Raw genomic sequence first — 14,213 nt, 5'->3', positions numbered from 1 at the left:
TCTAAAAACCAATCAAAACTTCCAGTTCAGCTGTTCGATGGGACATTTCTCCTAAAAGGGCTCTCCTATGAGCGTTAAAGGTTTAACCACGCTTTGGCGCTCACTGGCACTTAATAATGGTGCGATGAATCAGTATCGCTAACGTTTCGATGTTTTTCAATATTTCAATATTTTTACAGTTTCAGGATAGAGACATATGCACATATTCTTCGCTCTGAATCGCTTAGAGGAACATTCCTCAAATTACATTCTTCAAATAAAGTAAGTAAGGCTTGCTGGGGAAACAGACAGGGACTACAGTGTCAAACTGTGTCTTCGGTTTTTAAAACGTGTTTTAGAATTGGTGCTATCTCACTTTGTGTATTAGCGTTCTGCTGTTATTAGATGACTAAAGAGTAAAATGCAAAATAAAGCATGTGGGGTCACAACAAACTACTCTGATGTTCATTAAAAGGTGTGTGTATCATTAATAGCTCAAATTTGATTAAATATCATTAAAAGCACCACATTTCACCCAAGCTTTTGGAGTGTTGGTTCCACCCCTGATGAAATGTGATTAAACAGAATAAGGGATGCCTTCGTTTGGTGTTTGTGGTGATTAAATGTTGGAGAATAATAATGACGAATTTGTCGCTCTTTTATTGGAATCATTATAGCTCCTTTACTGCACAGAACATGCTATCGGACACATATATAATGATCTGTGTGTGTGATAGGGTAACCATGAACTGTCCTAAAATATTCTAGGGGGCTTCAAACTTGAAATCCACCCATCCCCTCCCCTTCATTAGCTATGCCTCTGTTGTGTGTGTGTGGTTGTGGTTGTGTGTGTGTGTGTGTGTGTGTATGTGTGTGTGTATGTCTGTGTATGTGTGTGTATGTGTGTGTGTGTTTGTATATGTGTGTGCGTGCGTGTGTCGGGGAGCTCTTATTAGTTGATGTACAGATAGGAGTTGAGTTCTCTGGAACTCATTTAAGTGCAAACTGATATAAAAGATGTATTTGCACTGCCACATAGCATTGAGCATACTGAGTAAGTTTGCAATAGCTATCTAAAGTTATGTGTATTTGACTTTCGTGCATGTACTTGATGCTTGTCAGTGTGCTTTAGGTATGTATTTTGCAGGTGTGTGAAGTAAGGCGTGTGTGTTAAATTGCCCCTCAAGTGAAGGAATATCTGACACTTTTGACCTGTGGGAACATTTAGCTGGTCCCCACCAAAAATAAACCCACACAAATAGTTGCAGTTTTTTTGTTGTTACTAAAACAGCTAATTTACAGGGGCTTGTATGGCAGATGATCCACATAATCTAAGCCTCACAATAAATAGATGAAATCATCATGTTATATAACAATGAAAAAACATATAATATTGATATTAAGCTCCACTGAGGGAGAACTATTATAAAAGGTACAAACATTCACAGATGCTCAAGAAGGAAACACGATACATTAAGAGCCAGGGAGGTGGTGTAAACTTTTGAACAGGCTGGTTGGTGTAAATTGTTCTTATTTTGTTTAAAGATCTTTTTTCCATTTAGTACCGCCCTTCAGAAGCCACGTACAGTGAGGGGAAAAAAGTATTTGATCCCCTGCTGATTTTGTACGTTTGCCCACTGACAAAGAAATGATCAGTCTATAATTTTAATGGTAGATTTATTTGAACAGTGAGAGACAGAATAACAACAAGAAAATCCAGAAAAATGCATGTCAAAAATGTTATAAATTGATTTGCATTTTAATGAGGGAAATAAGTATTTGACCCCCTCTCAATCAGAAAGATTTCTGGCTCCCAGGTGTCTTTTATACAGGTAACGAGCTGAGATTAGGAGCACACTCTTAAAGGGAGTGCTCCTAATCTCAGCTTGTTACCTATATAAAGACACCTGTCCACAGAAGCAATCAATCAATCAGATTCCAAACTCTCCCCCATGGCCAAGACCAAAGAGCTCTCCAAGGATGTCAGGGACAAGATTGTAGACCTACACAAGTCTGGAATGGGCTACAAGACCATTGCCAAGCAGCTTGGTGAGAAGGTGACAACAGTTGGTGCGATTATTCGCAAATGGAAGAAACACAAAAGAACTGTCAATCTCCCTCGGCCTGGGGCTCCATGCAAGATCTCACCTCGTGGAGTTGCAATTATCATGAGAACAGTGAGGAATCAGCCCAGAACTACACGGGAGGATCTTTTCAATGATCTCAAGGCAGCTGGGACCATAGTCACCAAGAAAACAATTGGTAACACACTACGCCGTGAAGGACTGAAATCCTGCAGCACCCGCAAGGTCCCCCTGCTCAAGAAAGCACATATACATGGCCGTCTGAAGTTTGCCAGTGAACATCTGAATGATTCAGAGGACAACTGGGTGAAAGTGTTGTGGTCAGATGAGACCAAAATGGAGCTCTTTGGCATCAACTCAACTCGCCGTGTTTGGAGGAGGAGGAATGCTGCCTATGACCCCAAGAACACCATCCCCACCGTCAAACATGGAGGTGGAAACATTATGCTTTGGGGGTGTTTTTCTGCTAAGGGGACAGGACAACTTCACCGCATCAAAGGGACGATGGACGGGGCCATGTATCGTCAAATCTTGGGTGAGAACCTCCTTCCCTCAGCCAGGGCATTGAAAATGGGTCGTGGATGGGTATTCCAGCATGACAATGACCCAAAACACACGGCCAAGGCAACAAAGGAGTGGCTCAAGAAGAAGCACATTAAGGTCCTGGAGTGGCCTAGCCAGTCTCCAGACCTTAATCCCATAGAAAATCTGTGGAGGGAGCTGAAGGTTCGAGTTGCCAAACATCAGCCTCAAAACCTTAATGACTTGGAGAAGATCTGCAAAGAGGAGTGGGACAAAATCCCTCCTGAGATGTGTGCAAACCTGGTGGCCAACTACAAGAAACGTCTGACCTCTGTGATTGCCAACAAGGGTTTTGCCACCAAGTACTAAGTCATGTTTTGCAGAGGGGTCAAATACATATTTCCCTCATTAAAATGCAAATCAATTTATAACATTTTTGACATGCGTTTTTCTGGATTTTTTTTGTTGTTATTCTGTCTCTCACTGTTCAAATAAATCTACCATTAAAATTATAGAATGATAATTTCTTTGTCAGTGGGCAAACGTACAAAATCAGCAGGGGATCAAATACTTTTTTCCCTCACTGTAAGATATTTACATGTTTCGCAGAAGACGAAATAATAACAATTTACATCGACCATCAAGTTGCCTTCTGGAGCATCAGTGAATGTTTGCACCTTTTGTAAGAGTCGTGTACGAGTCCCACATTCACGACCTCAACAGTACATACAGTTGTTCCCTCACCATTCTGTCTCGTTTCATGACATTCTCTTGACATTAATGAGACAATAAACATAGCTTGTCATGTTACAAAGAAACTGGAAAGCGCAGACTCTGTCCTGAAGACTCGAGTCTCGCAAATGTTGCGTAACATTAAATGTAACTATAGTACGAACAGTTAAAAAGTGCAGTGTGTCGTTCATTAATACATTTTTAAAAATGGTAATCATTGGCAAATTGCTGTGGTATAAGAGGAATGCTCTCTCCAACATACAAACTCCAGAACTACTCAAAATACTCAAGTTTGTTTAGGCTATTTTTTTATTTCTTTATCTACATATTACATATAACATTATTATTGTTATTATTATTATTAGAAGATTTGCACTTAAAGGAATCCTGCAAGTTGCACATCTACATTTACTGTAATCCACTGTATGTACCTACTGTATCATATTGCATGCACCTCTATCTGTGTACTGGTTATCTCAACCTATTGCACCACAGTTCCTATTTATTGCATTGAATGTAATTTCCATTTGCATCACTAGTATGAATCATTCTGTCTACCTTTACCTGTACATTCTTATCTTAACTTCTCGTACCATAACCTTAGTTATTTCATTTAACTTATTTACTATTTGCACAACTGGTTGGATGCTAACTGCATTTCATTGCCTCTGTACTGTACGTTCTCTGACAATGACAATAAAGTTGAACCTAACCTCAGCACACCTGCTTCCCACGTCCTTGGATTTAGGTGTAGCATAGCATAACATTACAATTATGTCAGTGGTCCTCACAAGGATAGTAAGATGTGTGTGTGTGTTTGCAGGCATACGCAGTCGGAGGATATGATGGTCAGAGTTGCCTCAGTAACGTGGAAGTGTACGACTCCTTCTCTAACCGCTGGACGGAGGTGGCTCCACTAAAAGAGGCTGTGAGCTCTCCAGCTGTGGCCAGCTGCTCTGGGAGACTGTTCGTCATCGGCGGAGAACTAGACGAGAACAGCTGCACAGATAAGGTGGGCATGTGTGTAAGTGTTAGTGTGTTAGGGAAAAACATGGTTAAACAGAATTATTCATGAACTATTTGTCTCTTATTAAAAGAGTTATTATTCGATTAAATATTTTTACACGTCAAAATATCGAGTACGTTTTAAAGCTGTGAAATCACTGAAATGTACCTTATGAATTACATACAAAATTTAAGTAGATCTGAATAACTACATTCAGCGCCATGACACGTAAAATTGAGTAGATAGAATTCAAATCCGAAGTCAATGCAATAGTAACCCTAAGTGAAAACCACAAAAAAAATTGTGTAGATATAATCGAATAGCAATGTAGATGTAACAGAAAATGAGACTATTATTTTAACATTTCAAATAGTTTTTGGACAAAACAGCCGTCGTGTTCTCCGGTCCAAAGAGGAAAAGGACCAGTGTCAGGTCCAAAAGTCAGCGTCTGTCATGGTATGGGGGTGTGTCAGTGCCCATGGCATGGGGAACTTGCACATCTGTGAAGGCACCATTAATGCAGAAAGATATGTACACATTTTGGAGCAACATATGCTGCCATCCAGAGCAGGACAATGCCAAACCACATTCTGCCCGGATTACAAGCTCATGGTTATGTAAGCAGAGAGTGCGGGTGCTAGCATGTCCTGCCTGCAGTCCTGACCTGTCTCCGATTGAGAATGTGTGGCGCATTATGAAGTGCAAAATATAGCAACGAAGGCCTTGTTTTCAGAGTTTTTCAGCTATAGGAATGCTTAATGGATGAAGGGGTGAAAATTCCGCTTGCTAAACTTAACCAACTGGTGTCTTCAGTCCCAAACTCTTAATAAGTGTTATTAAAAGAAAAGGTGATGTTACACAGTGGTAAACAGTCGACTGTCCCAACTTTTATGGAGTATGTTGCAGCCATCAGATTTGAAATGAGTGTATATTTTCAAAAATAAATTAAACTCACAAAGTAAACCATCAAATAATGTGTTTTCAATATAGTACAGGGTGAATTGAATTTTCAAATGACTCTTTTTATTAGTTTTTTTGCATTTTCCATACTGTCCCAACTTTGTCAGGATTGGGGCTGTAAATATATTTGGTCTGTAACGTATGACAAAAATATTTTAAGTAATTTTTGTTCCAACAGTATGCTAATTAATATGCATCAGTAAGTGCACAGGCAACATATTTGTTTTATTTCCCCTGACACCTGTTTTGAGGGTGTTATTCTGCTCCATGCATTTACAAATCCCGCCTGGTTAGATATAAAAGCTTACAAAGGTGGGAAATTTTAATCAGTGTTATACATGTGAAAGCCTTTACCATTCACTGATGTGCTGTGATGTGGCTCTGTTGAGGAGTTCCTCCCTAAAAGTAAAAGACATCAATTACACAGTGTAACTGTATTTCAGAACACTAACAATAATGAGGTTTGAGTATAAAAACACACTAAAAGTTACTACAATGTAAAATATTTTCATCTACACTCACCACCCATTTTATTAGGTACACCTGCACAGTCATACAGTTATCTAATCAGCCAATCATGTGGCAGATACAGAACAAGAGTTTCAGTTATTGTTCACATCAAACAGCAGAATGAAGAAACAGTGTGATCTCTGTGACTTTAACCGTGACATGGATGTTAGTACCAGACAGGCTAGTTTGAGTTTTTCAGAAACTGCTGATCTCCTGGGATTTTCACACATAACAGTCTCTAGAGTTTACACAGAATGGTGTGAAAAACAAAGAAACATCCTGTGAGCGGAGAGCCTGCAGGCTGAAATACCTTGTTGATGAGAGAGATCACTGGAGAATGACCAGACTGGTCTGAGCTGACAAGAAGCCTATAGTAACTCAATAACTACAACAACAGAAGACCACATCAGCTTCCACTCCTGTCATCCAAGAACAAGAATCCGAGGCGATCATGGGCACAGAATCACCAACACATTTTTTTTTTTCTAATCTTCAGATGTCCAGGTTCGATGAGTCTGTGCCCATGATAGCCTGTTCTTGGCTTACAGGAGTGAAACCCAATATGGTCTTCTGCTGTTGTAGCCCATCCACCTCAGGGTTCGATGTTTTGTGCATGCTGAGATGCTTTTCTGCCCACCACGGTTGTAAAGATTGATTATATGAGTTACTATATGCTTCTTGGCAGCTCAAACCAATCTGGCCATTTTCCTCTGACCTCTCTTATCATCAAGGTGTTTCCACCCTCAGAACTGTTGCTCACTCAGTGTTTTTAGTGATAGACTATTGTGTATGAAAATTTCAGGATATCAGCAGTTTCTGAAATACTCAAACCAGCTCATCTGGTACTAACAACCATGCCAAAGTTAAAGACACACTTTTTCCCCATTCCGATGTTTGATGTGAACATTAACTGAAGCTCTTGACTTGTATCTGCATGATTTTTATGCATTGTGCTGCTGCCACGTGATTCAACCGATTTGATAACTGCATGAATGTGCAGGTTTACAGGTGTTCCTAATAAAGTGGACGGCGAGTGTATTTATCAACATTAACTTACAATTATCAAAGAAGACTTCTCTTTTCGCTCATGTCTTCCCTCAGGTAGATTACATATTATCAGCAGGCCAGTGTCTGCCATGCTAATACCTGGCAGGCGATTGGCTTGAGTAGACGGTGGGCGGAGTCCAACTATTTGTGGATTTGTGTGCACTCTTGACACTAGAAGTTTTTTTAATCCACAAATGAATGCAAGGCAGAGTTGTGTTTGGGACAAAAAAACATATTTTTAAAAATGTATATATATATATATATATATTTTTTTCAATCTCATTTTATTTATTTGTGAATTTAAATAAATTTAATTGTGAAACTTCTAACATATATTTGTGTCTCTCGTTATATTTATTTGTGAATTTGTTTAATTTTTGTGAATCTCGCTACATTTATTTGTGGATCGTAATGTATTTATTTGGAATTATGAAGCAATTCTAATCCCATATACTTACCAGGATTTGTGAGGAGTCTTCCAGGTGGTTCTCCGCAGTGTTTCCTTGCTCGTTGCCACATGTTGTAGAGAGAGAAAGGCAGATTTCCCTCTCTTTGTGCATGATTGTTAATTGTGTCCACTTACTCAGTTTCTTAAGCTGTTTTTAAAGATGAAGAATATTGATATGGAATGAGCAATAATTGTAGTTCTTGAAACTGATCAGTATAATTATTCCATTCTCAAATATTTTGATTGAAATTTTCCAAAAATATTAAGGATATCTTAAAAATTTGTTAGTCAAAAGTTCATTTTTGTTTCGTGTAATAAACTTAAATAATTGATGTAAATTTTAGATCAAATGAAGTGTTAGATTTTTAGGCATTTAATTAGGAATATCCAACTCACAGTATCACTTAATTGATATTTAGAGATGTTATTAAGGTAGTATAGCTTTTATTATTGCGATATTTACAAAGATTTGGATTTATGATGCTGCCATGTATTTACATGAACATTATGTGAATATATATATATATATATATATATATATATATATATATATATATAGATAGATAGATAGATAGATAGATAGATAGATAGATAGATAGATAGTAATTATTAGAGATGCACCGATGTATCAGCCGATAAAGGCTATTTTTCCCGCTATCGGTCGATACTTTAAAAACATCCGACGTTCAGGGCCGATTGTATCCTATCAATAAAAAGAAAGCGGGAAAACACATCGATTTCGTGCTGTGTGTAAAGATGATGTCTCTTGTGTGGAATGATGACAAAACTGCAGTTTGTAAGCTCTGTAAACTCTACACTGCTAAAAATTTACACCGGAAGTGAGCAGCAATGAAGCGGGAGTTTCGGCGTCGAGTCTAAATCATTTTTTTGCCACGCTGGTCACACTGAATTAAAGGGCCAGTACACTGTTGAAAGATTTAAATGACGATGAGTTGACAAGTATATACTGCACAGAAAAATATATTTGGAGAGTAGTATATTTCATATTCAGTTAATGTTAATATATAAAAAGTTTATATTATATATGACCAGTTTGATGTTTAGTGATGAAGTAGAAATGCTTGTGTTTGTGGTGAGTGAATGTGAGAATAACAGGAGGTTTTTTAGAATTCAGTCAATGTTAATATGAATTAATAACATTCAATAAGTTAAGAAATCTTACTTTAATCTTCAGAATTTAGATCATGTGTTAATGTTAATTAGAGTAATGTGTTTTCTGTTTATGAGACCAGATACTGTGAAAAAACTTGTTGAAATGGAGAGAATAAAGTTTTTATGTGCATTTCTTTCCGAATTGTGGGATTAATTATTATTAAATTAAAAGAAGGCATGAAAGGCAGAACTATCGGTATCGGTATTGGCCAATATCACTCTGAATAATCGGTTATCAGTAACTACTGAGAAATTTAGTATCGGTGCATCTATAATATATATATATATATATATATAAAATATATGAATAACTATGAACGTTTCGGAACTCAGGAAGAAAGAAGGATGTAAGAATAGGAAATAAAGTGGGTATTCTAATGGATGGTGGTTGATTGAGTAGAACAGCTGCTCTTCACAGTGATCTCGTTTTCCTTTGAACTTAGTGTCGTATTCAGAATGAGCCACTCGTATGTAGTACTCAGCTTCTGTAATCAGATCTATGCACCTCATTCTGAAGTCAACAGTAACTGCGGTATTGGGAGTGAGACACACACACACACACACACACACACAAACATAAACGTGCCCATATTGACTCTCTGTAGTATCAGATAACAGCTCACACAGGCAGTCCACTTGTGTGTATTGTCTCCAGGACGTTAACGGCGTGTTTCTCCTCAGTCATTATTTATCAGCCATCTGCTGCAGACATAGTGCAAGAAAGTGATGGAGACAAGCAGATGATGGAGGGAGAGAAAAGGGAAAAAGAGATAGAACATGAAAGAGAGTACTAATAAGGCTTTGAATTGAGTGTTTTCCACTGAAGAGTCTTTTGTTTACAGCACACAGAGATTACACTGATTATTCCACAGTACCAGTTTCCAGACCATTTCTCCTTCCCCTTAAGTGTTCTCTGTGTATGTTTAAACAAATTCAGCAGCACGTGAATCTGCATCTCATATTTTTGTTTAACCTTTTTTATGTTGAGGTTAGATAAACCATTGCTCATGGATTCACTGGTTCAACACAGTTTTCCCTCATTAGTCTACTTCTTCATCTGGAGTCATACTTGGTTTAAATTTTGTGCCCTTGGGCTGTCTTTTCTTAGGAAACTTATTAAGAAATGGAGCACTTTTGTTGCATTTCTTACATCACAGTGTGTTTGTACAATGAGCACAAAGAGACAGTGTGTAACTGACCTGTGTGTGTAGTCAACTCAGCTCACTTATGTGTATAGGGGTAATTTCAAAATATCACTGTGTGTGTGTGTGTGTGTCTCTCTGTTGTTATGATATGAGCCAAAATGCTCATATCATAACAACGGACACACACACAGTGTGATATTTTGTGTGAGTTTACATTATTATTATCCTGTATGTGTGTATGTGTACTGCATGTATTTAGGTGCACTGCTATGAGTATGATCCCCGTGTTCATCATGTGACTGTGTGACTCTCAGGTGCAGTGTTATGACCCGGAGACAAACAGCTGGCTTCTGCGCGCCAACATTCCCATATGTAAGCGCAACATCTCGGCCGTGTCTCTGAACAGTATGGTGTACGTGTGCGGCGGCCTCACCAAGTGCATCTACTGCTACGACCCGGCACAGGACTTCTGGATGCCTGTGGTCAACACCTTCAGCAGACAGGTACAAACACACAGATACACATCATCTTAACACAGACCCAGAAACACGTGTCTAAATATAATATAATGCCACTCATGGTTCATTTTGAGACTAACAGACAGACACATAAAGGATATGATTTCAGCATGAGCACCAGTTTGATAAGATGTGTGTCTGGCTTCACGTGTCTCAGAGGAAGCATATGCTCTGTTTAGGGGGAAAAAAACCTAGCAAGGAGGGATCTATTTTTAACGAGGCTGCATTGCTCCTCACTCGCAATGTAAATGCGGTGATAAACAGTGTAGCACAAATAAAATCTGTAATGTCTAATTCAAATGCGATCAACGTGAATAAACGTAAAACAACATGACGAAAGGCATTGAGTAACAGAAACAGTAAAAAAAAAAAAGTGAAAGTGAGATTTCTATTATTAATTTAAGACTGTCATTTAATATCAGTTCTTTTTTGTGCATCCATATATATATATATATATATATATATATATATATATATTTGCAATGGGGGTTGAATCATTTTGATTGCAACTGTGTGTGTGTGTTTTTATATATATATATATATATATATATATATATATATATATAAACACACACACACAGTTGCAATCAAAATGATTCAACCCCCATTGCAAATCAGGTTTATTGTCAAAATTTTCAGACTTTCATCTGTTTGCAATGAACAAATCAAAGAAAAGCAGTTGAAACAGTTCAACACAATGAATGCTTCAATTGGTTTTCTGAAATTCAACTGAAAATGCACCTTATAATGATTCTCTAGTTTCAAAATTATTCAACCCCTTCATGGCAAGCATCTTTAGTACTTAGTAGAGCTCCCTTTTACTGTTATGACCTACTGCAGATGAGATGCATAGCTTCTGGCAGCGTTCCTGAGGAATCTTAGCCCATTCCTCATGAGCAGTGGCCTCCGGTTCAGTAATATTCTTGGGTTTGCGTGCTGCAACCACCGCCTTCAAATCCTACCAGAGATTTTCTATGGGGTTCACGTCAGGTGACTGTGATGGCCCTGTAGAATCTTCCAGAACTTCTTCTGCAACCATGTCTTGGTGGAATTTGAGGTATGATTGGGATCATTGTCCTGCTGGAAGGTCCAATGACGACCAAGCTTCAGCTTCCTCATAGACAGCATGGCGTTTTCTCTTAAGATTTCCTGATACTTCAGTGAATCCATCTTGCCTTCCACACACTGAATGTTTCCAGTGCCAGAGGATGCAAAGCAGCCCCAAAGCATCACAGAGCCACCACCATGCTTGATTGTGGACAGAGTGTTCATTCTGCATTCTTCTTCCTCCTGACATACCGCTGATCCATCATGCTGAAAAGTTCCAGTTTAGTTTCATCGCTCCACAGAACAGAATCCCAAAACTTCTGTGGCTTATTTATATCACTGGTTCTCAACATGGGGAGAGAGTGATCGGAAGGGGGGCGTAAACTGTCATCAAGAAAAAAATACAGACAGGGAATCATTTGGGTAAATGGTGTATTCTATTGCTTTTCAAATAGAATATGCATAAATGAAAAACCCCGCGTTCCATCTCCCCCTGCATTTTCTTTTTGCTGGGGAGAGGCAGAGCTTAGCCTTCGTTTTATCTAGCTGTCACTGCAGACCAGTGTTGCCAACTTAGTGACTTTTCAGACCCCTTTACCGACTTTACCGACCCCTTTACCAACCTAGCGACAAATCAAGCGACTTTTTGGAAAACCTTTCCAAATGTGGCCAGTACTGTCCTGCAAGTGCGAGGTCTTGCTTTTCCAGCTGCACTCTCAGCTCTCTCTGTGTCTGCTTTGTTCAGTGAGTGGCTGAGAGCTGGAGATTTAACAATGTCATGACTAACGAGACATTCATCCCAATTTACATATTTACGTTTGCAAATGTTTTTAGAATGCAAGAAAAATGGAATGCAACATGTTTTTACATGTAAAATAGCACACATTATTACAGACTAGTTCTCTTGTTCAAAGTAGTTATAGTGTTCAGAAACATTTTTGATCATTACTGTTCCATACCTGTCCGTTATAAAGTTTTATAAAAGTTATGAAAAGTATTTTTTTTTAAAAGTACAAAAACACAAAAGTAAAAAATATATATATTTATCTATATATCAAAAAAAGATTATAGACTAGGTTATATATAGATAAATTTTATATAGAATATAGATAATCATTATACTTAGTCTCCTCCAATGGGGGGGGGGGGCTTTAGTTTCAAAAGGTTGAGAACCTCTTATTTATATGATTTTGAGCGACATTTCTTGTGCTATTGGGTCAGTAGTGGTGTACGTCTTGGAGTTCTGGCATGGAAACCTTCTGCGTTTAGTACGCACCTTACTGTGTTCACTGAAACCTCAGTGCCTGTTGCCACCAAGTCTTGCTTGCAGGTCTTTTGCAGTCACTCTGGGGTTTTTTACAACCTGCCTTCTCAGAAATCTGCTTGCAGCTGTTGATAGTTTCCTTTGTCCAGGTAGTGTACACTCAACAAACCCCAACCAATTCAGGTATTTCATGTGTTCCAGCTCAAGCACACCTGGTGCAACTAATGAAGCCCTTGCTTAGTTGCATCAGGTGTGCTTGAAACAACACCTGTTTTGCATATCTGTGCCGTTGTGAGGGATTCTATTCAGGGGTTGAATAATTTTGAAACCGGAGAAATCATTATAAGTTGCATTTTCAGTTGAATTTAGGGAAACCACTTGAAGCATTCTTTGTGTTGAACTGTTTCAATTGCTTTTGTTTGATTTGTTCATTGCAAACAGCTGAAAGTCTGAAAATTTTGACAATAAACCTGATTTGCAATGGGGGTTGAATCATTTTGATTGCAACTGTATATGTATATATCCCAGATCCCTTGACATGTTTTCTCCAACCTCATCAGGCATTATAGGAGAAGACTCAGAGCTGTTATCTTGGCAAAGGGATGTAGCACATAGTATTGACTAAAAAGGTGTCGATAATTGTTGCACACATACAGTCCATCCTGGAAAGTATTCATAGCGCTTCACTTTTTCCACATTTTGTTATGTTACAGCCTTATTCCAACATGGATTAAATTCATTATTTTCTTCAAAATTCTACAAACAATATCCCATAATGACAACGTGAAAGAAGTTTGTTTGAAATCTTTGCAAATTTATTAAAAATAAAAAACAAAAAAAGCACATGTACATAAGTATTCACAGCCTTTGCCATGACACTCAAAATTGAGCTCAGGTGCATCCTGTTTCCACTGATCATCCTTGAGATGTTTCTACAACTTGATTGGAGTCCACCTGTGGTAAATTCAGTAGATTGGACATGATTTGGAAAGGCACACACCTGTCTATATAAGGTCCCACAGTTAACAATGCATGTCAGAGCACAAACCAAGCCATGAAGTACAAGGAATTGTCTGTAGACCTCCGAGACAGGATTGTATTGAGGCACAGATCTGGGGAAGGGTACAGAAACATTTCTGCAGCATTGAAGGTCCCAATGAGCACAGTGGCCTCCATCATCCGTAAATGGAAGAAGTTTGGAACCAGCAGGACTCTTCCTAGAGCTGGCCGCCTGGCCAAACTGAGCGATCGGGGGAGAAGGGCCTTAGTCAGGGAGGTGACCAAAAACCCGATGGTCACTCTGACCGAGCTCCAGCGTGTCTCTGTGGAGAGAGGAGAACCTTCCAGAAGAACAACCATCTCTGCAGAACTCCACCAATCAGGCCTGTATGGTAGAGTGGCCAGACGGAAGCCACTCCTCAGTAAAAGGCACATGACAGCCCGCCTGGAGTTTGCCAAAAGGCACCTGAAGGACTCTCAGAACATGAGAAACAAAATTCTCTGGTCTGATGAAACAAAGATTGAACTCTTTGGCCTGAATGGCAAGCGTCATGTCTGGAGGAAACCAGGCACCACTCATCACCTGGCCAATACCATCCCTACAGTGAAGCATGATGGTGGCAGCATCATGCTGTGGGGATGTTTTTCAGCAGCAGGAACTGGGAGACTAGTCAGGATCGAGGGAAAGATGAATGCAGCAATGTACAGAGACATCCTTGATGAAAACCTGCTCCAGGGCGCGCTGAACCTCAGACTGGGGCGAAGGTTCATCTTCCATC

General features: G+C 39.0%; 1 protein-coding gene across 2 annotated transcripts in view; it reads left to right on the top strand.

Annotated features, from left to right (window-relative positions):
* The window catches only part of klhl24a (kelch-like family member 24a), a 50,190-nt gene that overhangs the window by 31,746 nt on the left and 4,231 nt on the right, over positions 1–14,213 (top strand). For both annotated transcript variants that reach the window (XM_053652203.1, XM_053652202.1), the window contains exons 6-7: positions 4,141–4,329; positions 9,921–10,109. In XM_053652203.1, the coding sequence (XP_053508178.1) occupies positions 4,141–4,329; positions 9,921–10,109 (378 nt within the window). The remainder of the gene's footprint in view (positions 1–4,140; positions 4,330–9,920; positions 10,110–14,213) is intronic.

Source organism: Ictalurus furcatus, chromosome 20 (assembly GCF_023375685.1).
Source record: "Ictalurus furcatus strain D&B chromosome 20, Billie_1.0, whole genome shotgun sequence".
Lineage (NCBI taxonomy): Eukaryota > Metazoa > Chordata > Actinopteri > Siluriformes > Ictaluridae > Ictalurus > Ictalurus furcatus.
Note: the sequence above shows the minus strand (reverse complement) of the source record. Positions and strands in the feature narration are given on the sequence as shown.